This window comes from Notamacropus eugenii, chromosome 5, assembly GCF_028372415.1.
Source record: "Notamacropus eugenii isolate mMacEug1 chromosome 5, mMacEug1.pri_v2, whole genome shotgun sequence".
In the NCBI taxonomy this organism is placed as follows: domain Eukaryota; kingdom Metazoa; phylum Chordata; class Mammalia; order Diprotodontia; family Macropodidae; genus Notamacropus; species Notamacropus eugenii.
This window is the reverse complement of record NC_092876.1, coordinates 341,540,458-341,566,212: the sequence shown is the minus strand read 5'-3', so window position 1 is coordinate 341,566,212 and position 25,755 is coordinate 341,540,458. Positions and strand designations below refer to the sequence as shown.

The 25,755-nt window shown below is 38.0% G+C and overlaps 1 protein-coding gene and 1 pseudogene across 1 annotated transcript in view; one reads left to right on the top strand and one right to left on the bottom strand.

Moving 5' to 3' along the window:
• Nucleotides 1-25,755, top strand: part of SLC49A4 (solute carrier family 49 member 4) — a 141,904-nt gene that overhangs the window by 96,628 nt on the left and 19,521 nt on the right. Inside the window, exons 7-8 of the mRNA XM_072613790.1 lie at nucleotides 577-704; nucleotides 22,961-23,143. Of these exons, the coding sequence (XP_072469891.1) occupies nucleotides 577-704; nucleotides 22,961-23,143 (311 nt within the window). The remainder of the gene's footprint in view (nucleotides 1-576; nucleotides 705-22,960; nucleotides 23,144-25,755) is intronic.
• On the bottom strand, nucleotides 19,044-22,497 carry LOC140503255 (serine/threonine-protein kinase PLK4 pseudogene; annotated as a pseudogene).

Sequence of the window (25,755 nt, the reverse complement as noted above, 5' to 3'; positions counted from 1 at the left end):
GTTTTGGTTTCTTCAATATTCTTGTTCCTAATTTTTGATCTGTTCTTGGCTGACTTATGCCATGAACAATTTTTCCTTTTGAATGTTGGTAAATTGCTTTCAAATTTCTTAGGCCTAAAAGTAACAGGTGTGTTCCTTGGCTCTAGGAAGTTGGGGGTTTTTTTCTAATTTAAATGAACTGTGTATATAAAGAATCAACTTCTTGAATGATGATTCTCAAATGACTTAAAGGTATTTTGCTTTAGTCATAAGGAAGAACAATGGCACTACATTTAATACCACCTGAGAATGAACTCTATATTGAGCTTTTGGGAGCTATGTAAAGAAATAAAATTTGAAGGTTCACTTCTAATAACACTTCCATATCCAGAAATCCTTCCATACAGGTTGAGGGTTCTTAGCAAAGATATATAATTTCATATTTCTATCATGAAATGGCAGTCAAAGTACCAAATTTCGAAATAATATATGGAATTCTGGTCTTAACCTAATTTTAGTTGATTTATGGAATGTCATATACTGAAATAATGAGAAAAATATGGTTTGAGTTAATGAATCCTTTTTTTTTCCTGTCAGGTTTGCAGATTTTATCAGAGGCATGTTGAAGCTAATCCTTCTGTTATTGTTTTCTGGAGCTACGCTCTCATCAACTTGGTTCACTCTGACCTGCTTGAACAGCATTACTCACCTGCCTTTAACTACAGGTACATAAGAATCCTTTTGGACAGGTTTTTCTCATTTCATGTTATGCTACGTACCCAGGGCCTGCGCAGTGATTTCTGGCATCATGTAGATGATTTTTGTTCCTATAAAGCTTGAAAAGGAGAGTTTTATAACTGGATAATCATCACACTGCCATCTCTTCTAAAGGAGCCCAAAGACAAGTTTAGTTTTCACCAGGAAGCTGAAGCTGTTTTTTTTTTCAGTAAGGATTTTGAATTAGGTAAGTGGCAGGTAAGCTGAGCTTATTATACCAGAAAATGTCTCTTCTATTTAGAAATCGTAAGAGAATATAGATAGGTAATAGAGCATTTATTAATAATAAGAAAAGCTGCTACTTATATGATATGTTAAGGGTTTGCATCACATTTTTCAAATATTATTTCATTTTCTACTCTCAACCTGAAGAAATGTTGCTATTGTTACTCCCATGTTACAGACAAAGGAAGCTTGAGTCATATAGCAGTTAAGTAATTTACTCAGGGTCACATAGCTAGTAAATATCTGAGGCCAGATTTGAACTTGGGTCTTCCTGAATCCTGATCCCACGTTCTGTCTGCTGAATCATCTACCTGCCTTACTATATGCCAGGCACTATGCAAGCAAAACAGTCCCTGCCTTCCAGGAGCTTACTTACATCCTTCTTGTTGCTGTTGGGGAGGAAGGCAACCCATAAAGGGAAACTGAAAAAGGGGCAGGAGAGAAAGAGTGGAGGCAGGGAGGCAGATGAGAAGGAGTATTCCCAAGGAAATCCAGTAGTGGGGAGGGAAAAGCGTGGATGATGAGGGTCTTTCCTAAAGTGGTGGTCCTGAAGGATCCACTTATACCAGAAAAAATCCTTGTTCTACTTAGGCCCACATACTGTTCTGTGACATTGTTGATAAACAACCTCAATCTACGTTTGAAAATTCGTGCTTCACCTTTATGTCATACCGGGTGTTACATTTCCTTAGATTTGGAATATGGCATGGCATACTACTTGGAGATTTTTTGGACCAGACCTGTGATTTCACTTATATAGCATACTTATGGTGAGCAATACAGATGGGTGCCTCCTCTTCAATTTCATTCTTAGAGATTTGCCTCAGGCACTCAGAGATTCAGTGATTTTGTCACACAGCCAGTTATGTGTCAGAGAGTTAGGGCTTGAATTCAGGTCCTCCTGACCCTGGGGTTGGGGCTCTAGCCACTGCACTCTCTACTCCTTCTTGGTTTACTTGACCAAGATTGTTTGGTATATCTGTGTCATAACAAGAAAACAGAACCTGGGACGTTTTAAATAAATACATTTCAGCTAATTCCTGTGCATTTGACAGTCCTGACATTTGCAGACTTTTTGTGCATTTCATTTTACTTTTCCATCTAAAAGAAACTCCAGAATTTTAATTAGTCAAAAATGATTGCCTCAGCAGTTCAAAACAGAAGTTTGTGCAGGTTCTTAATTCTTTGCTGAACTGCACTGCAGTTGTCGACTATTAATAGGAAACATTTATAGGCATCCTTTTTTTGTTTTGAAGTTTTAATTTTTTTCTGATCTGAGACAGTATAATAGAGAAACCAATTATAAGGTTGCCAAGATAGTCTTCTGAGTAGAAAGAAGGAAATGGATGCCAGAGTTGTTGGAACTGAATTGGACAGGACTCAGCAGCTTTTTAGATATGAGACAATGAGGGAGAAGGAAGAATCAAGCATGACTTTGAAGTATCAGACCTGTGAGACAGGGATGGTAATCCAGGCATCAACAGAAACAGGTTGAGAGGTCACTTGGAACAGAGGGAAGTGTGCCCAGTGTGGAGCACCTGGACTCGAGTGTAAATCTTGGTTCTGATACATACTATCTAGGTGATTTTTGATACACCACTTAACTGCTTTGGGGCTTAGTTTTCTGATCTGTAAAACTGAGGTTGAATTCTCTTCAATATCTTCTAGCTCTGGATCCTAAATTTGGAGGAGAAGTGAATGTAGTCAGAAAGATGATAAGTTCTGTTTCAGATGTATTAAAATTCAGGTGCTGATTGAGGAGGTTGTGTGGCATAATAATAACAAGAGTGCTAGATGTGGAGCAGAAATGTCCCAATTTAAACACTGGCTCTGCCACTTACTTCCTGTGTGAATTTTGAAAGTCTCTGAAGCTCTCTGGGCCTCCTTTCCCTCATCTTTAAAACTGAGAGGGTTGGACAAGATGATCTCTAAGGTACTTCCCAGGGTCTGTATCCATGTTCCTAGGAGATAGGAAAGGATGTGCAGCAGCACTTAGTGATTACAGGGCTGAAATTCTAGAGGGTTTTGTGTAGATTTGAGTCATCAGTATAGAAACTATTGAATCCATTGGTAGAAATAAGATCAACAAGGGAGAGAGTGTAGTGGAGAGAAGGCCTTCCAAAAAGCTCTAGAGAAAACTCATAGTTGAGAATAAGAAATAAATGATGAGTCAGCAAAAACTAATAAAGATTGAACAGATAAGAGAGAGAATCAGAATAGAGCAGTGTCACAGCAGTGTCCTTTGCAGTCTAGTTTCTGAGCTCATCGCTGAAACAAAACTACTCTCTTCAAAGTTAACAAGGATTTCATCAAGTTTGATGGCCTTTTCCAAGTCCTCATCCTTCTCCGCCTCTTTGCTGCATTGGACACCATTGACTGGCCTCCCTTCTTGGACGGTCTCTCTTCTCTAGGTTTTCTTGGTCGGTCTCTTACTTGTCTCTCCCCTGTTTTCTATCTCCTTTTTCTTGTTTATCCATATCATATCCTTTAACTTTGGGTGTTTCCCAAGCTTCTGTCCTAGGCCTGATTCTCCTTCTGTACTCTTCATCAACTCCCATGAGTTTAATTATGATCCTCCAAATGCAAATGACTCACTGATCTTTATAATGCAGCCTAAGTCTCTCTTCTGATAATCAGTTCTATACCACCAGTTGCCTGTTGGACACTTCAAATTAAATGTCCTTGTGACATCTCAAACTCATTATATCCAAACTAAACTAATCTTTCCATCTGTACCCGCTTCCATACTTGACTATTTCTTTCAAAAGTATCATTTGTTTCCTACCTCCCAGATATATAACCTCTCTGTTATCCTTAACTCCTCACTCTCCCTCCCCACATAATCACTTGCCAAATCTTGGCATATCTACCTGCACATATCTTGCATCTGACCCCATTAAACATGTACAGCCTTAGTTCAGACCCTCATCATCTCTCACATAGATTATTGCACCAGCCTCCTAATTGGCCTCCCTGCATCAAGACTCTCCATTCCAGTCAGTCCTCCAGGTTGCTGCCAGAATGATTTTTTTAGTGCATATCTGGTCATGCTATTACTTTTCTCAATCAAATCTTGTGACTTCTATCTCTAGAATACAACATAAACTCTTCCCCTTTAGCTTTTAGAATTCCTCACAGCATAACCTCAGGTGATCATTCCAGGCTCAGTGGACTTTACTCTCCCTCTCCCCGCACCTGTCCCCCAACTCTGCACTGCCGCCAAATCGGTCTTCTCTCTCTCTCTTTTCCTCATTTCACACATGATACTCCATTTCCCATCTTCATGTCTTTATACTGGCTCTCCTCCAGGCCTGGAATGCATTCCCTCTTTACTTCTGCCTCTTAGAAGTCATCTTCATTCTTCAAGATGCAACTCACATACCACCTTCTACAGGAAGCCTTTATTGATAAGTCTTCCCTTCAGCTGCCAGTGCTCTCCCACCTAAACTGTTTCATTGTTTATATTTATTTGTATTTTTCTTTCTGTATTTATTCTGTACATGCTTATACATGTACTTACTATCCTCCATTAGAATATAAGCTCCTTGAGAGAAAGGATTGTTTAATTTTGTGTTTGTATTCCTAGCACCTCTCACAGTGCTCAGCACTTGGTAAGCTCTTAGTAAATGTTTATCAAAACTGTAAAAATAAATGATTTTGAAAGGGTTCAGACTATTGGTCAACACGAAGAGTAGGTCTTTTGCCCATGAGCAGATGACAGCTTTTGATCTCAGAGATTGGGGGGTCGGGAAGTGGAAACTTGTTAGCAGTGGAGTGGGAGAAATGCCAATTGATCAGAGATACCATACTCCCTGAGGCCCTGTGAAGGCCACAGGACTACAGAAGTGCAGAGACATTGCAGTGGCGTCTGTGGCATCTTTTCTCTTTAGGTATTGGGGAGCTTTGGGTCAAGATAGTGGGCAGTTCTGGTTGGGCGTCTGGGTTATTGAATACCTGATGGTTGAATCTCCAAGAGTTGTACTGAACTCATATGTAACCATATCCTCATCCAAGAAAATAGGTGATGCTCATTCAGAAGATATCCTGCCTCAGCATTAGGGGGAAGGAAAGGAGGGGCTGAGTCAGAGTGTAAAGGACTGTATTGACAGCCTGAGAAGGAGGTTGAACCAAGTCTGTGTTTATACAAAACAAATGAATTGAACATGATACTTTTTTTGTTGTAATGTACTGGTGATTTATGAACTATGAAATTCGATGCAATCACACTGAAGTTATGTAACCTTGAAACACATGCTGGATTTTGTTCAAATCTGTTAAAAATTATATTGGGATACATGTGTTTGTGTGTGCGAAACCTTTTTCAAGGTAGTTTAACCACAAATCAAAGTTAAGGCCTATCTTAAGGTCTACTTGAATGGCACCCCAAATTTTACTTAAGTTCAAATCTATTCAGTAATTTTTAAGTCTAGGAATATGGCAAAGAGTAAAAGCAGTAGTTATCCTTTTATCAGCAGCCGTCAGAGCTCTGCAAGGTCAAGGAAAGTCTTTCTTAAGCTCCAAAGGTAACTAGTCCTTGGAATTTTTTTGACTAGCTTGAAAAGTATGTTATGAGTATTGAAGAGAAACGGAGTGGGGGGGGAATAATATATGTAGATAAGCAAATATAAAATATGTGTAAACACAAAGTAATTTCCATGGATAAGGACAGTATAGAGAAGTAGACAGAGAGCTAGGAACCAGGAGGACTTGGATTTTGTCCTGCCTTGGACACATACACACTAGTTATGTGACAGTCAGCCCAGTACTGTGAAGAAGCCTCTCAAGCTCTGGAAGTGGTTTTGCTGAACGTTTTTATCAGTGATCTGGACATGACAGTGCTATGTGAATCTCCACTTCTGTTTAAGTAACACTGTTCTCCAGGGCTGTATGAGTTAAGCAAAAAAGTAACACCTCAATCTCATGTTGGGCATATTTAAAGGAAAATAATCCAAATTCAGTTTATAGAGAGATCAGTCAGTGTGCCAGGCACTTGGTGAGGTACTGAGGATAAGATTCCAAAGAAGGTAACAACCCCTACTCTCAGGAAACTTACATTGTAATGGGCCAACAAAAAATCCCTATATAAGTATATACGGAATGAAGAAGTATAAATCAATACTAAATACTGATGAGTACCAAGGTCATTGATTGACTCACTCATTAAGGAAACCTCTGTGTTAGACTTTGTGCTAGATGCAGGAGATTTAAAGACAAAAATGATAAGCAGTCCTATCCTGAAGGAGTTTACATTCTGTTGGAGGAAAATGACACTTACATAGATAAGTAAATACAAGGTAATTTATATAGGTGAATGGGAAAGGATGGAGTTTACTATCTCCCCAAGAGAGAGAAGAGAACCCAGAATAGTCTCAGGAGATACCCACAGCAAGGGACCAGGAACTGGATGATGATGATCAGCAAGCAGTGTCACCCACTAGAGGGAGTTCAAGGAAAATGAGGGCTGAAATCATAGGTGACATTGAAGAGAGCTGTTTCAGTTCTTTGATGACATCAGAACTCTTGACCTGGAGACCCCTCTGCTAGACATATACCCAAAGGGATCTGTGATAAAGAGAAAGCTCTCCTACAGACCAAAGTATTTATATCACTACTTTTTGTAGTAACAGAGAACCGGAAACAAAGTGATGCCCCTTGATCGGGGAATGGCCGCACAAGATGTGCGTAAATAGAAAGGACAATTACTGTGCTGTAAGAAAGGATGGATATGAGAAAAAGAGAAGCATAGGAAGACTGGTGCAAAGTAAGCAGAACTAGTAGAACAACATGCAAAATGACTTGGAAGGGATTAATTATTGATCCTGTATTTTATATTTGATTTTATACTGTAACAATACTCTGTCAAAACTGAAGCCCCTTCTCTGAGGTTTGAATGGAGAAGCTTATGTGTGCTAAAGTTCAGCCTCCCCAACTCTGAATAGAAATGCCAAGGATACAACTGCTACTAGTTAAAGAAAAATTCTGTTCTTAATACTCTCATAAAACACTGTCTCAACAGGTCTTCCAAGGTTTGTGGAGTGGCCCTGAGAAACTAGGACAGCCTGACTTTGTCCCATCTTTAACAATTAGGGGGGTCTTATCTAATTCCCCAGTCACCAGTAAGTCTTATCCCTTATCAGGGAACTCAGTATTTAAGACCTGTTAATTTACAAAAGCATTGCTTAGAGATAGGGAGAGGTGATCCTTGTAGCATGTATGACCTATATCCACTTCCTAGCCAATTAGATGATTTCTGTTATGTTTTGTTCTCTGCTTATAAAAAATGTATTACACCCTCAATTTGGGTTCTCTTGAGCAGAGGCAGGGCCGTTAGACCTAGCCTTTTTTATCAGGTCACATGCCCCTCAATAAATTATATCTAGTGTGGAGATTTGCCTCAGTTTACCTCTTTTGTTAAATTCCAGTTGATGCAAATTTAACAATGTAAATGCAAAGAAAATGGTGTTTTCCAGGTTTTAAAAACACCATTGTAGAGCAGTCCTCAAGTTAACTGTCTAATTAAAGTAGTCACAATAGAGGCAGATTTAAATTAAATCAAAGCATTGCTTCAATAATAGTTAAAATCACCCATTAAATTCAATTGAATCAATACTGCCTTGACACAAAACTTTCAAAAAGATACTAGTACTGAAGAGTCCCAGAAGTGTAAAAGCTGAAGCTCAGCATATCTTTGGAATAGAGAATCAGGAGAATCTGAGTTCGGATTCTACCTCAAACACTACTTCAAGTACCCCCAACTGGAGGACCCTAGGGCAAGTTATTTAACCTCTTTCAGCCTCAATTACCTCATCCGTAAAATGGGGATAATAATAGCACTTACCTCATAGGGTTGTTGTGAGGATCAAATAAGATAGTGTTTGTAAAACACTTTGTAATTCTTAGAGACCTATGTAAATGTTAGCTCTTATTAATATTAGTTAATGAACCCTTTCAGATTAAGTAATAATAATTGTCATTATCAAATATTATCCTTTTTCTATAGCCTTGGAAGTTTACAAAGTGATTTCCTCACCGTAATGGCAAGGTTGATCACACAAGTATCTCCTTTCTGCAGATGAGGACATTAACATATAGAGAAGTAGTGACTTATCCTCTGGCAAGCTTCTGGTGGCCCAGTAGAGAGAAGAAAGGAGAGAGGGAGAGAGATCATATGATGGACTTAGATTCAGGAAGACTTGAGCAGGAATCCAGCTTCAGATGCTTCCTGGCTATGTCCCTGGGCATCGCCCTCACAGCTTCTTTTTTCTCCTCTGTAAAATGGGGATACCACCCAGGATTATAAAGACCCAATGAGATACTTGGAAGGTGCTTTTTGCAAACTTGGAAGTGCTCTAGAAATGTTAACTCTCATCATCATTATTGTGCATGATCACATTGCCACTAAGTAGAGGAGTTTGGATTGGAACTCAGGTCTTCAGACTCCAAGCCCAACAATCTTTTATCTCAAACTGATCCTTAGACTAATTGTCTTTAACTTTCACAAATAACTCTCTGGGATCTCCTTTATACTGAAAATGTAAAAGAACTCATGAGTATGTTGAAACTTATTATAAAACCTTTCTTTAAAGATCACTTGAACCCAAATGCTATATAATTAGAAGCTTATAATTCCATAAGTGGCATCTTTAAGCTTTTAACATGTTTCAACTTAATGCCATTTTAATAGAGAGATTCGAATTTTAAAAAAATAACTCCATTAAGCTATTTTTTCCAAGAAACCTTTGTTACACCAGTGTGACAATAACAATGCAGTTTGGGACAGAATCAGAAGACTACGGAAATGAAGACAGAATGTTAAATAAAATAAGAGATTTGGTGTAGAAGGTTACAGATGACCACAAAATTGCTAGATTCACCTGTGAATAAAAATGAATCTATTTTTGGTCTGTTTCATAGAGAAGTCATTCCTGAGAGTTTTTGTCTCACCTTTCAGTCGCCTGGAAGAATGGCTGAGCCTGGGCTTCCTGTGTTCTGAGAGCTTTCAGTAAATATCAGTTATTGTTAATGAAAATAATAATCGATGAAACTAACTAGATGAAGGAAACAAAAGACACATTTTCATGTAACTTGATGAAAAATCAACAAATCTGTAATGTCAACAGGCAATCCCTATGTCATGAGACTTATGTGAAAACCAGATTTGTTACAAGAGAAATGCACATGCATGTGGAATTGGAAAAGTTCATAGTCCTTCCAGGAATTTGCATATTTATCACAGTACAACAAAAGGAGGAGAAAACAGGAAGAGAGGTGGCATAGGAGGGGAAAGGTGAAGTACAGGTAGGGATAAAGGACAAAACCCTCTCCACAGGGGAGAAGCAAGCCAGTGGCAGAAGCATTCTATTCTCTTGGGAACTCCTGGACTATGAAGATAGGAAGGTCTGCTTATCTACAAAGAACTCCAGCGAGTAGCACAAGCATTTTTCCTAGCCTGGCACGGATTGACTGGCACCTGTCTTGCCTCTTGTAGACACACAGGGAATCTAGTTTGGGGTACAAACAACAAATTAGGTCAGCTGGTGGGGCTTCATCCTTGGCATATTCAGGGCCTCCTGCATCCTCTGGTTCTAGTGTTCCTGGAAAATATCAAAAAGACAAATTCAGGGGACCTCTTAACAGTAAGAAGCTGTCTTAATTCCTTTTAAGCAACAGACATTTTGTATAAGGAGACTTACTAATTAATTACTTAGACTAATATGGACCTTTGAGTCTCTTTTTACTGTCCCTGGCAAATTCATATTTCCTTTAAACGAGAGTAATTTTCATTGTGATCAGGAAACTATTTAAAGCCTTTTTTTCCTTCTTTTTTCATAGCAAATTAATAGCCTGTGTATATCTTAAAAGGATATATGTGGAAAATATGTGCGAATCGTAACTACTGACATGAGAAATTAGTTAAAATTCAGTAATACCATTTTATCATGCCATCAAAGAGATCTAATTTAAGCAATGTGTGCCTACTCCTGCTGCTGGCAATGTTGAATTCTGGGTGCTAGAATTGCTTTGCAGGGCATCATCTTGCCTTATGTATTAGTGCCATTAACCAAAGTTATTTTCAGTGGGAAGATAGGTGTGGCCAATTTAAAAATACAGATGTCTATATCTTAGAAAGTCATTGATAAGAGTCATTTGCTGTACTTGAGAAGTGATAGTGGAGCCATATCACCCCACAGATAATTTTCTGCGAAATCAAATGGTCAAATTTGTCTGCTCACATTAAAAATGTTTTAAAATGCTAATGCTTTGGAATTGAATTTCCCAAAATAAAATTGTCTGGTTTTAACAAACATAATAGCATATAGGTCAGTTATTTTGAGATTCTTTAAGTAATTCAGTTTACTAGGGTATTATAGGGGAGGTTTATAATTGTCTAGGCATGAGTGTAGAAGAAAAAGTCCTGGAAGAGTTTACAATTGACCACCTACTAAATATGGATCAGAGTTAGAATTACACTACAAAACTTGTCTGATGTATCTTCATACTGGGATGGTTTATAATGTTGGACGTATAAAGACTAGAAAGTAATACTCCCACTACATTTTGCTTCCATTAATCAGTTTTGGTAAATGACACTTTTCAAAAGATGTAGAAATATTGTTGAGAATTCAGAGAAAAATCACAAATGGAATGCAAGAAACAGGAAGTGATGTGAATAAAGTTTAAAGGAACTAATGATGTTTGACATTAAGAAGAAATTTCCTGTCTTTAAGTTCAGTATATGGATGACTTTTTCCAGAGTAAGCTGCTTACTTATTACTCATATTGGTGAATAAGTAAGCAAGAGAAGATGAGCTTAAGAGGAGAAATTTTAGTAGGACTTTGGAAATCATTTTTTAACCATCAAGGTGATGAAACACTAGAATAAACACTGTTGCTGGAGATCTTCAAGAGAAGAATTGAGTCTTCAAACAAAAAGTGCTGTTTAAATGCAAGAGGAAAACTAGACCAGATGAACTGGCAGCATCTCTTCCAGCCCTATTATTCTGAGATTTAATAATAAATTGCCTTTTCCAAGGTTGTAAATGTTGCTTTGGGGCATGAAAAATATGAATAAGTTCAGACTCATTAATTCTGATTTCACAATCAGTCTTTAACTCCATGTCTACTAACACTGAGGATTATTAGCTGTGCTTCATTTCTATAAGATAATTAATTTACTTTCTAGGGATAAGGGCCTGTAAACATAATTATCAACCTTTCCAAGACTAAACTATGACAGCCAAGAAGATGAGCAAAGGGAGACAAGCAAATTATTATTACACATAACACAAAATAACAGAAATATTTTTCTACCAAAATACCTCCATCATTTTCTGTAAGCTTCATTTTATGTGCTACTTACTTTATTAATATGAAATAGTTTCTATTGAAGAACAAAACAGCGGACTTTCAAATTGAAGAAAACGTGAGGCTGCAAGATAATGATATACAAATACAAATGTATATCATCATTATAAAAACACATGGGAAAAAATATGTGAGTGTATTTGGTCCGTTTTGCTCTCAACATCACTTAATTATCCAGATTCCCTTTTAAAATTGCTTTTATTATAATGTCAAATTTACCTTAAATGATTTGGAAATTTTTTTAGTAAATCCAGTTTAATCATTTCCACTATTGTTCGTAATGTTATCACAAGAAGTCAGTCAGCAAACAAAGGAATGAAAGTTTATTCAATATATTATTTTATGTAGTGTATTAACATGAATGTACCCTTGAAGAAAATTCTTTAATTATAATCAGTAAAATAATTTGTAATGAAATTTGTTATGTTAATTCACAGTGTCCGTAGTTTGTTAAGAAAACTTTAAGCCAACTACCTTGCTACTTTTTAGTTGTAACATTTTTTAATTTACTAACTTTTTATTTAAGTTTTCAACATTCATTCCCACAAAATTTTGAGTTCCAAATTTTCTTCCCATCTCTCCCCTCCTCCCACCCCAAAATGCCTTGCATTCTGATTGCCCCTTCCACCAGTGTGCCCTCCCTTCTAACACCCCTCCCTTCCCTTATCCCCATCTTCTCTCTTGTCCTGTAGGGCTAGATAAATTTCTATACTCCTTTACCTATATTTCTTATTTCCCAGTTTTATGGCAAAAACAGTTCTCAACATTTGTTCCTAAAACTTTGAGTTTCAACTTCTCTTCCTTCCTCCCTCCCCACCCATCCCCACTGATAAGGCAGTCAATTCAGTGTAGGCTATATATATGTAGTTTTGTAATTGACTTCCATGATAGTCATGTTGTGTAAGACTAACTGTATTTCCCTCCATCCTATCCTGTCCCCCATTTCTTCTCTTCTCTCTTTTGACCTTGCCCTCCCCAAGAGTGTTTATTTCTAATTGCTCCCTGTTCTCATTTGCCCTCCCTTCCATCATCCCCCCCACGCTGCTCATCCCCTTCTCCCCTACTTTTCTATAGTGTAAGATATTATTCCATACCAAATAGAGTGTACATGTTGTTCCTTCTTTAAACCAAATGTGATGAGAGTAAGCTTCACTTTTTCCCCTCTCACCTCCCCCTTTTTCCCCTCCATTGGAAAAGCTTTTTCTTGCCTCTTTTATGAGAGATAATTTGCCCCATTCCATTTCTCCCTTTCTCCTCCCAATATATTCCTCTCTCAGCTCTTCAGCTAACCCTGTACTCTCTGTCTCTCTCTCTATGTGCATGTGTCTATGTGTGTGTGTAATCCCTCCAACTCCCCAGATGCTGAGAAAAGTTTCGAGAGTTACAAATATTATCTTTCCATGTAGGATTGTAAACAGTTCAGCTTTAGTAAGTCCCTTGTGATTTCTCTTTCCTGTTTACCTCTTCTGTTTACCTCTTCATGCTTCTCTTGACTCTTGTGTTTGAAAGTCAGATTTTCTTTTCAGCTCTGGTCTTTTCATTAAGAATGCTTGAAAGTCCTCTATTTCATTGAATTATCATTTTTTCCCCTGAAGTATTATACTCAGTTTTGCTGGGTAGGTGATTCTTGGTTTTAGTCCTAGTTCCTTTGACTTCTGGAATATCCTATTCCAGGCCCTTCGATCCCTTAATGTAAAAGCTGCTAAATCTTGTGTTATCCTGAGTGTATTTCCACAGTACTTTAATTATTTCTTTCTAGCTACTTGTAATATTTTCTCCTTGACCTGGGAACTCTGGAAATTGGCTACAATATTCCTAGGAGTTTCTCTTTTTGGATCTCTTTCAGGAGGTGATTGGTGGATTCTTTCAATATTTATTTTGCCCTCTGGTTCTAGAATATTGGGGCAGTTTTCCTTGATAATTTAATGAAAGATGATGTCTAGACTCTTTTTTTGATCATGGCTTTCAGGTAGTCCCATAATTTTTAAATTGTTTCTCCTGGATCTGTTTTCCAGATCAGTTGTTTTTCCAATGAGATATTTCACATTATCTTCCATTTTTTCATTCTTTTGGTCTTGTTTTGTAATTTCTTGGTTTCTCCTAAAGTCATTAACTTCCATCTGTTCCATTCTAATTTTTAAAGAACTACTTTCTTCAGTGAACTTTTGAACCTCCTTTTCCATTTGGCTAATTCTGCTTTTTAAAGCACTCTTCTCATTGGCTTTTTGGACCTCTTTTGCCAATTGATTCAGCCTGTTTTTAAAGGTGTTATTTTCTTCTGCATTTTTGGGGTCTCTTTTAGCAAGTTGTTGACTTGCTTTTCGTGATTTTCTTGCGTTGCTCTCGTTTCTCTTTCCAGTTTTTCCTTCACTTTTCTTACTTAATTTTCAAAGTCCTTTTTGAACTATTCCATGGCCTGGAACCATTGCATGTTTATTTTGGGGGTTTTGGATGCAGAAGCCTTGACTTTTATGTCATCCCCTGATGGCAAACATTGTTCTTCCTCTTCTGAAAGCATGGGAGAGAATACCTGTTCACCAAGAAAGGAACCTTCTATAGTCTTATTTTTTTCCCCTTTTTTGGGCATTTTGCCAACCAGTTACTTGACTTTTAGGTCCTTTGTCAAGAGTAGGGTATTCTCTGGGAGCTTATAAGTTCTCGGTTCCTCCAAGGTGTTACAATCAAGGGAGAGGAGTTTACTCCCTGGCCTGTCTCATGGCTGGGATTCAGATCAGCTGCTCAGTTCCTCCAGGGTCTTTAGGCAGGGTGAGGCTGCCACTCAGGGCTGAGGTTCAGATCAGCAGCTCAGTTCCCCCAGGGTCTTTATCCAACAATGGAAGCCAGCCACTGCTTGCCAGGCCACCATAGCCATGGCCAGCTGCTGCTGCTGTTGCTGCTGCTGCCAGGACCACTGTCTGGAGCTGGGGTAGGGGAGAACCCTGCTCCCTTGTCATGGTGGTAAAAAAGCTCTCTCACTGACCTTTGAAGCTGCCTTTGGCACCTGTGGGTTGAGGGATCTGAGAACCAAACCGCCTGCTGCTGCCGCTGGGGATTCTGCCCCAAGACCTGCTCTGGTCCTCCTCCCAGCGCCACACTGCCAAGGCTGGGCTGGGCTCAGCTCCGCTCCATATCCCGGCATGACAGACCTTTTCTATCTGCCTTCCAGGTCACCCTGGGCTGGAAATCTCCTCCACTCTGTCGTTCTGTGGCTTCTACTGCTCTAGAATTTGTTGAGAGTCTTTCTTTACAGATATTTTATGGGCTGTGGGGGAAGAGCTTGAATATGTGCATCTTTCTACTCCGCCACCTTGGCTCTGCCCCTCCTGTAGTTATAATTTTTTAAAAAGTAAACAGAACAAAGCTCTCTTCTTTTTGTGTGAGATATTTTTAGGTTAAAAATTTTTTTTTGTATTTCATTTTCCTTTTTTAATCAACAAAGATATATTTTCAAATATCTCCTCTTTCCACCCCCTCGTCACTGTCATATTAAAATAAAGAATAACAGAACTCTTGTAACTTACCATTATTATCATTAAGAATAATGAATATTTGAGACCAGGCTGTCATTCTTCCAGGGGGACTACAAACTGGGACATATGCTTGTTCATCTCTGTGAATGGTGAGTCCAGAAATTTGGTGGTCATTTAGAGGTTTACACCAAATCTCCTGTTTCAGTAGTCTGTCATATTTAAGGTGTTCTGTCTTTACTTTGGTAGTCTTTTGATTCTGTCCCAAACTGCATTCTTGCTCACACCAATATTGTATACTCAAGCAAAACAAATTTTTGTCTTGTTCTGCTCGCTGTGTTCATCACCCCTCCCCCGGGACACAGGTAGTGTGCTTCGTTGTGTTCTGCAGTTGGGACTGTTCATTGCATTAATCAGAGTTCTGAAGTCTTTCAGTGTTGTTTGTAATTATAGTGCTATTCACATTGTTTAAATTGTTTTCTTGGTTCTGCTCACTTTGTTCTGCGTTAGTTCATAAAATTCTTGCTGGATTTCTCTGAAGCTGTCTCTTTATATTTGGGTGTGTGTTTAGAAGTGGGATGCATACTGGATTAGGAGATCTGAAATCTAGTCTTGTCTCTGCTACACTTGACCACCCTGAGCCAGTCTTTTTTCCGCTTTGGGAGTCAGTTTCTTCATCTGTTCAATTGGAATGGTAAGCTGTTCTGTTAGTCTGACAGGATTCATATAGTAATCAGATGAGATTATGGATATCAGGTCAAGACATCAAGCATTTATTAAGCCCTAACTATGAATACCAGGCACCGTACCAAAATGCTGGAATTACAAATGGAAGAAGAAAGAAAACAGTCCCAGAAAACAAGACATAAAAGGAAATTGAAAAGGAGGGAATGATAAAAAATGAAGGTATCTGGCATGGGAACATGATTGGACAAAATCCAGAGGAGGGTCAGGAGTAAAGCCTAAAGAAGAATGAAGGATATGGGGCAACTACATTTAAAAGTTGAAAACATTTTACCAGTGCAATATCATAGCATTATTAATTTTAAAAATTTTGAGAACTTCAAATAATGTATGGCCCAATGGAGTGAATTTTTATTTTTGTCAAACAAGTTAAAATTTTTTTTCATTTATTTCTCAATTCCTATGATTCATAAGACCTTGGAACTCATCAGTCTTAATATTCCTCATCTAAAAATGAGGAAATCTAAATGTAAAAAGGTTAAGGGATGTACCCAGGACCACTCAGTTAATAAGCAGAAGAGCCAAGATTTGAACCCACACTCTCTGACTCCTCTCTTGCACACAACTGTTTTCATTACTAGTTTAGGAACTGGTCTGTCATTGAATTAGAAATACTATAGAGGAGAGGGGAAGTAGTCTCTGAGATTCTAATTCATTTACCTGAATTCTTTGTATTTTAAGTAGTAAATCAGTAAAATATCATTCTCTTCTTTGAGAATGGAATTCTCCTAGACTCTTTTGTATCATTCTCCATTCTAGAATAGATGGAAGAAGCAACTGGGAGTGTGGTGCCATGGAAGGGATTCCATCTCACATTATCTCTCTATGACCCCATTTTCTTCCTCTCTTTCATTAATCACTGCCATTACCCTCTCTGTCTGTGCTGTGTTCCTATTATCCAAAATTTCTTTGAAAAGGATTTTTCCTCTAACTTATTATCTTCAAAATTCACTTTTCTCTAAAAGTTTTTATTTAAATCACAGTAATGAGCACCCCTAAAGTTCTGTTTCATTACCCCTTTTTGGCATGAAAGGTGTCTCTGGAGTCTCAAAGGCTGTGGCAACAGAGCACAGAGCTCTGGAAGGTCCTGCCAGTCTGCAAATACTGAAGGCACAGGCCTAGACAACCTTCACTAAGGGTGAGCAGGCTCATCACCAGGGGACTGGTCACCATGTGATGATTTGTGAAACTATCAGTTAAGGTACTGAAGGTTGAAATCTGATGTCAGTGAACAAAGTACCCACACTGATGAATCCTTGAAGTAACTAAATGGAGGAAAAATGTTGAAAATAACAGAACAACAAGGTAAACAAGGTAAAACTATAAAATTACAAAACACTTGAACTCTTCCTGGTTTCATACAAATAGAGATTGATACTGCCCTGACTGGTTCATTTTTCCTTTAGTTCTTTCCACTAGTCAGCCCTTGCAACAGAGATTCTGGGGCCCTTTATGTTCCTGAAAATCTGGTCCTGCCTTCCCTTTCCATAAGGAAACAGAACCAGCTCCCCTCCTTCTTACAACCCCTCCAGGTCCCTCAGGTATATACCAGGGTAGGAAGAATGGCCATTAATTGGTTATTCTGACCTAACTACCTGGTAAAATTCATTTATATCTCAGAATAAACTCAGTACAAACGTTATCCTAAATATCTGGTAGTAAAGCCACTAAAGGATTATCTTGATTCCTTAGTGAACCAAAACAGATAATGAGTCAACAGTGAAAAAGCTGATGTGGTCCTGGACTCCATTACAGCCTCACAGAATCTCTCGGTTGGAATCAGAGACCACAAAGAACAACTCATCCCTGGGAAAGAATCTTTTCTATGTTGAACTCAACAAGTGGACAGTTAGTTTTTTCTTGAAGATCTCCAGTGAAGGAGAAACCCTCCTTCTCTGAAGGCAGCCTATTCTACTTTTAGATAACATTAATTTTTAAGATGCTTTTATTTATATCAAACCTAAGTTTGCTTTTCTGCAACTTCCATCCATTAATGCTACTTCTGCCTTCTGGAGATGCATAAAACATGTCTGATCCTTCTTGGCAGCCCTTTGCATACTTAAAGACAACTATCCTCTCCTTTTCTTTCCTCTCTCCCCAAATCTTAGACTGTACAACCCCACTTTTTAAAAATTTATTTATTTTCAGGTGTCAGCATTCACTTCCACAAGATTTTGAGTTCCAAATTTTCTCCCCATCTCCTCCCACCCCCAAATGGCATGCATTCTCCCCAATCTGCCCTCCCTTTCTATCACTCTCCCTTTCTTTTATCCCCTCCCTTTTTTTTCCTGTAGGACAAGATAGATTTCTATACCTCATTGCCTGTATAACTTACTTTGCATGCAAAAATAGTTTTAACATTCATTTTTAAAGTTTTGAGTTCCACATTCTCTCCCTCCCTCCCCACCCACACTCTTTGAGAAAGTAAGCAATTCAATATAGGTTATGCGTATGTAGTCATGTAAAACACTTCCATAAGTCATGTTATGAAATACTAAATATTTCCCTCTATCCTGTCCCATCTTCCATTTATTCTATTCTCTCTTGACCTGTCCCTTCACAAAAATGTTTGCTTCTGATTACCCCTTCCCCCAATCTGCCATCCCTTCTATTATCTCCCCTCTTTTATCCCTTTCCCCCCTGCTTTTCTATAGAGTAAGATGGAGTTCCATACCCAGTTGAGTGCTTGTGTTATTCCTTCCTTAAGCCAAATTCAATGAGAGTAAGGCTCACTTTTTCTCTCTCACTTTCCCCCACTCTTCTTCCATTATAAAAGCTCTTTCTTGCCTCTTTTGTGTGAGATGATTTACCACATTTTACCTCTCCCTTTCTCTTTCTCCCAGTACATTCCTCTCAACACAATTTTATTTTTTAGACATTATTCCTTCATGTTTAGCTCACCCTGTGCCCTCTCTCTACACAGAAGAGCATGCACACGCACACACACACACACACACACACACACACACACACACACACATTCCCACTAACTGAGAAAGGTATCATGAGTTACAAAAATAATCTTTCCATGTAGGAATGTAAGCAGTTTAACTTTAAAAGTCCCTAATGGCTTCTGTTTCCTGTTTACCTTTTCATGTTTCTCTTGATTCTTGTATTTGAAAGTCAAATTTTCTATTTAGCTCTGATCTTTTCAACAAGAATGCTTGCAAGTCTTCTGTTTCATTGAAATTCCCTTTCTTTCCCCTGAAGTATTATACTCAGTTTTGCTCGGTAGGTGATTCTTGGTTTTAATTCTACCTCCTTTGACCTCTAGAATATCATATTCCAAGCCATCTGATCCCTTAGTGTAGAAGCTGCTTCTGCTTGTATTTTCTCTGAAGTTCATGGTGCTGACTTTTCTCCTGAACTAATAAATGTAATTAAAAGTAAGATTGTTGACCCCTTTTTCTTTTTCTTAGGAAAGCAAATCTAAGAACCTGTGCTAGCAGGCCATCCTGGGTATGCTAGGTGCTTGCTATTACAGGCTCATGGTGACATGAAGGCATATATGTCATGACATTTGACTGTTTGACACACTGTGCATTCTTGGAATTGTATCCCTATCAGCCATCCTGTCAGTCTATGCGTTTCTCCTTGTGTCCTGCAAATCTGGATGACCTTGGACATTCTGCTCGAGTTAATGCTAATGTGAGCAGGGGGCTCTCTTAACTGGTCATTTGCTTGCAGGTTTCCAAACCACTGCTGAAGTGTTTGAGACTGAGACATCTGGTCTGAAAATGGTAAAGCAAATTTTCCTGGATGGGGAGGATGCGCTTATTCTTTATCAGGTTTTCCAAAAGAATCAGGAATATCTGAAATATTTTCTTTAAATATGTGAAAAATATTGCCATCGCTGTCAGCAGGTAAAGCCACTCCTCATGTTCAGGCCACCCTCTTCTGTTGGGCTTTGAGAGTGTATCTACTGAGTGACAGCACTCCACAGTGGGTGGTTTGACTTGAGAATGACCACTAGAAGTACTCAGATGTATCAGAGGAGTGGCCTCTGCAGAGGTGTCAAGAATGTGGTCTTTCTTCAGCATGTTGAAGCAGTCTTCTCCAGCCACTATGATTGGTCTCTTGTCCTTCCCCATTGATTATAAAAACTGCTTCTATCATCAGATGAAAAATTACTCACATTCTTATTCTTGGGAATATAGTCATTTTATTTGGAAGCAGTTGACCAACAAGTCTTTTTTTGTTGGTTAAACAGCCACTTATACTGGCACTGGGAGAACTGGTAAGTGCTGTAGAAATGGTACCATGCCCACTATCTACTGAATCTTCTACAGTCCCTGAATCTTTAATTCTCACTGAAGAACTTCAGCCTATAAAAGGATGATCTAACACTGAAGGTAGGCTTAAATGTTCTGCTGGGTTTCTACGAAGCAGTTGATGAATAAGGTCCTTGGCCTCTTATGACAAACAGGTTGGCATTTCATAATCTGTCAGTACCACTTTATTTAATGTGTTTAACTGTGTCAGTGTCAAAAGAGGGGTCTACCAATAAGCATTGTATAAATGTATACACCCAAGGGACCAAACGTCAGATTCAAGGCCATGTGCACTTCTGGTGACAACTTCTGGTGAAATATAATTAGGAGTTCCACACAATGTATGTTTTTCATTTGGCATTTTCAATTGAGTTGTTAGACCAAAATCAGTAATCTTGATATTCATATTTACATGTGAGTAAAACATTGAAAAATGTGAGGTCTCAATGTAACATACCATGAGAAGATACAGCATTCCTGTAATGATCTGGTGCATGAATTGTCATGTTGAACTTCACTTTCAGAGAAAGGTTTCATTTTATTCTTTAGATACCTGTTCATTTCTCCATTATGACATATTTCTAATACTAGATACACATAATTACTATCTTCATAATAGTTATAAAGCTCCAGAATAGAAGGATGTTTCAGTTGAGAGTGTTGTCTTCACTTCATTCTTGACCCTGTGGACCATCTCTGCTTTGTGCATGGCCTTTGTGCATCTTGATGACCCACCTGTAGACCTAGTGGATGGACTCAGGTCTGTAGACACCAGCAAAAGATTTCCAACTTTGAAATCCTCAATGGCCGAGCCATCCTAGGGGCAGGACATGGTATGGTGGGCTCCAGGCTGCTGTGACTGCACAGTGGTGGACTGAGGGCCCAGGCCCTAGCTCCTGCCACAGCTGCCACCCAAGAAACTACCATCTCCAAGGATGATCCTGGCTCATCAGAGGGCAGCAGCTACAGCCAACCCCACTTTCTTCAGCTGATCTCAAGGCTCTTCACATTCTTGGTTGCCTTCCTCTGAATATACTTGTTTGTCAATGCCCATCTTAAAATACCGTGCCCAGAACTGAGTGTTCCCCTATAATTTTACACACTATATCTTTCTTAAAACATCTTAACATTCCATTAACTTTCTTAGCTGGAATCATACTGTTGACTCATTGAGCTCACTGTCCCATAAAAGACCCAGATCTTTTTATAGTAGTTACTTTCCCCATCTTATGCTTATAAAGTTGATCTCTTTTGAAACCAAGTGTAAGAAAGACTTTAAATTTATTCCTGAATAGGGCAAGCTCTGTCACAGGTTTCTGGAGCACTTAGTTGACATCGAACCATTGATGACTGCTCTTTAGGTAGCTGGATGGTTATCTAGCCCACATCTCTCCAGAATTAACATGAGTTAAACATGCCATCCTAAAATTTAGGTTAATTATCCATAGCATTCATCTGACCTACCATTCTTGTAACTGGTTAAAAGGGGGTAAAAAGAGAATGGAATTTTAAAAAACAATTTACACTTATTGATGTTAATGAAAATGAAAATCCTGTTTCAAGTTAATGGCATTTCAGTAAGTTTAGGAGAAAGCTATTAAATAATATGTATACAAGTCAAGATCCATAACTACTGTCCAGTTAAAGAGAGGAGCCAAGTAGAGATGCATAAACCACATTACTATTCCTGAGCCTTCGGTTCTCTAGCTCTCAGGTATAGGGAAAACCATACATTTTAAGTCAAAGATTGTAGTTCTGTGGTCAAATTTCCCTTTGTTGCCCACTGCTGCTAAAATCTCAGTAGGGGAACGAGAATCCACAAAAAAACAGTGTTAGGCCAGACAACTTGTTAAAATTGTCAGATAGGGAGTCTTGGAGACTAACCAAAAGTCACTTTGTGTTGACTCCATGTTAGGCTTGTGTCTGGCATATACAATGATCCCTGGGTGAGTGAGAATGGGAGGATTCTTTTCCTCTTTGTATTCTGGACAACCAGATGGGCACATTCATGAATCAGTAGTTCTGCGTAACATGATATATGAAAGCATAATAGAATATAACATTTGCTACCTAACAGGAAATGTGAGAACACTATTGGATACAGAAACTTGTTGGCACTCAAGAAAGGAAGTTGGTAGAAAAAACAATACCATCCATTGTTCTGAACAAAGATTCATCGAGTGTTTCTTGACTAGGTCTAGGTGTTAATATCTGTCCCCAGCATAAGTACATGAAACTGCACATACTCCAAAAGTAGATATTATCCAAGGTGCTATCTTATGTCCTTTTCTCTCCTTTAGTGAGCTCATCTACTCCTGTGGATCCTCAGATATCACCTTTGGCAGAAATGAGTGATTTTGTGTTCCTTTGTTTTTTAAAGTAACTAGAATTGGTGTTTAAATAACTAGTATCATTTTACTATTCTAATATCATATGTATTTTTTTGTCACAATATGGATTTAATAGGCTTTTGTGGCTGCCCTGGGAGTCTACCCATCATTTATGACATTGGAACTCAGAAAGTATTTCTTGTAGAAACAAAAGATCTGACTTGAGAAACTCTTGGAACACAATGCATTCATAAGTTGGAGACTTGCTGTATTGTAATTTTATCTCTAGTAGTCATGTATTACCAGAGATTCAATGGCTCTTTGGCCCTTGGGAACCATATCAACTTGTCTCCTCACATAAATAATTTTCATGGTTCTTTGTTATGCTTCATAGATTTACCTTTTGGTTTAATTTTTTCCTACAGTTTCAAAGCAGATATAAATTTTGTGATTACATCACTATATTCACCGCATATGTCCCTTTTTGCTCCAATAATGCACCAAAAAGTAACTTAATCTTTTTAATTATATTCTGGTGATTAAGTTCATATTGCACTTTGACACAGCACCTCTAAAAGGGAGAAAATAATGGTGACCCTGATACCTGCTGGCAGCAAAACCTGTTCCCACCTGCCCCACAACACAAGGGTAAAGAAGAGGGCTGACGTATGAGTGATGCTTTTTATGTCCTTATCTGCCCCTTTAGGCAGAGTTGGCCCTTAAGAAACAATACTCAGGTGATGTCTCTGGTGTAACCTACTGCTTCTATCATAAAACTAATCTGTTTGTGTTTTTATTTTAGTGACATTATATGCCTCCTGTATTCTGCTGGGAGTGTTCCTGAATAGCAGCGTTCCCATCTTCTTTGAGCTTTTTGTGGAAACTGTCTACCCTGTTCCAGAAGGAATTACTTGTGGAGTTGTTACCCTCTTAAGTAATATGTTCATGGGAGTGCTTTTATTTTTTCTTACATTTTATCATACAGGTAAGAAAGGCTTCTTTGTTACACTACCAAAATTTATTCTAAAGATGTTTTATGATAATGATATATAGGGTTTTATGCTAAATTCTCATTGATATCAGTTACCTTTCACAAATTTTTCACATGCTGATGACAAAAGAGACACCCTCATTTATCCTGCTCATTGCCTAGCACAATCCTTCTAGACCTTCTGCATAGTAGGTATTTGTTAAATGTTTTTTAACAGATGAGTGAATCTGTAGGCATTCTAAAATGTTTGGGGAGACCTTGAAATTTATGTTTTTTATCTGTATATAGATATTCTTTGTAGTATTCATATACACTATATGAGTGTAGTAGATAAGATAGAAACTACAAGTTTGTGTGTCTATATTTCCACTAGATTATATGGAGGGCAGTTACATTAGTCATTATTCAAAAGACTTGAAAGCATTCCAGTTTAAACCTTAATCAGGATAATTCACATCCTCTGTAGTGATTAGAAATCCCTACTCTGATCATGTATCATGTATCCACTTCATATTTATGAGACTTTGCAGTGGGGTGGGGCAGAAAGAGTCCTGCTAGTAACACGTGTGACTGTGAGCAATTCAATCCAACATCTCTGGACTCCGTTTTCTCATCTGTAAAATCATAGAGATCGAACTAGATATGACTTCCGATGTCCCTTCCAGCTCTAAATTCCTGATCCACGTGGTCCTGTCATTTTAGGGACGTTTGATTTTGAAGCATTTTGAGTTATTTTCTCTTAAATTTAAAGCACTCACTTCTCTCTGATCCTGTTGCATAAATCACTTGTACAAGAGACTGGATACAAACTGTAGAATATTGAAGATGGAAAGGATGTTAAAGATCATGAAATCCAACCTTTTTTATAGACGAGGAAACTGTGGCCCAAATATGTGAAATGATTTGCCCCAAGTTGCATGCCTAGTTAGTGGCAGAAATATCACCTGAGTCCTGGCGTTATAATGACTTGTTTCTTTCTCTTGTGCCTTATCTGTGTGCCTAAAAAAAGGCACTCTAAGGTAATAGGTATAAATAAGGGATGTAAAAATCAAGATTCAATTTATATTTCTAATATAACACATGACTCATATCACAGTTTTTATGGAATATACACATAAATTTGAAAATTCTCCAAATGGAATTCTCTAAATAAATGATGGGCATTAACTTATCTGATATGTTGGCTTTATTTTCATTCCTTTCCCTTGCTTCATGTCTTTTCCTGTTCTCTCACCTAAGAGACCTAAGAGACCCAAATGGCTATTTGTTATGGACTGGATGAGAGCAGTGATTTTCTTTTGCTTTTAGATTTTGGTAAATACATTCCAGTATTTTGCTACATGGGCTTTTGTTGGAGGGAAGGATGGGGAAATCTAGTTAGGACCAAGCCTATCTTCATTGTAGGGAAATCCTAATGAGAAGACTCCTTCCATCAATGAACGAGAGTTGTTCTGGAACAGAACAGGGCTCTGGAGGGTAAAATGACTTGACCCATGTCACATGATTGATAGTGTCAGGACTGGAACCCAAGTTTTCCTGATGCTGAGGAAGACTTTCTATCCCTTGTGTCACATTTCCTTAACACAGGCTAAAATGAGAAGTTATTTAATTTTGCCTTTGTGTCCTCAGTGCTTAGCACAGTGCTTTGAATGTAGTAATCACTAATTAAATGCTTGTTAGCTTGATTGATTTACCTCAAAAATAAGGAAATTCGTATCCAAGATGTTGGTTTGTTTTGTGACTGTTTTTGTCTTTTGTATCATTTGGTGTTACTTAAATTTAGACCTAAATAGTTTGTATTGACAGTATCTTAGGTGAAAAATGCTTGAACACATATTTTGATAAATAGTTTCCAGTATATCAGTTAACAAACATTTATTAAGTGTTTGACCATGTGCCAGGCAGTGTGCCCCAAGGATATAAAGAAAGATAAAACCATAATCCTTGCCCTCAAAGAGCACACATTCATTGGGTGGAGGAGGGGTAATATGAAAATGGTTACTAACATGAAAGACATATAAAGGTATAAGTGAGAGGTAATATATTCAGATTCATCTTTCCAAAATGTGTAACTATTTCCATTAGTCTGACTAACAATGGCGAAGTGACAAATAGATTGAGGTGAGAAAATTAATTCAGGTTTTGATTCCTGCCATTACATTTTAAATTTTATTCAGTGGAAAGCTAATTTGGTTTGAATTAAAAACTACTACAGAAATTCAGTTTGTGGTGAAACTTCATATATTTCATGCCATGTAACTATTGAAGTGCAAAAATGAAGTAGAAATCTTAAGGAATCAATATTTTTGTCAATACAGTAAATAAAACAGCACAAAAATTAGCGTTGTAGTTCCTGTTCTTTGAGGAAAATAAAATCAGAAGTATAACATTGTCTCTAAATAATCATCTTACTAAAGAATAAAAGCAACACTCTTCTTGAGCTTGTGGGAAGATTGATCATTGTACATTTAAGAAACCAAAGTATTAAAATAAAAATGAGGACTCTTGTCACCTTTATTTTGTATTTTTTTAAATGTAGCTTTATCACTAAGTACAATGATGCCTCCACTTAACCAGTGCTCTCAATAGCATTAAATAGCTAGAAA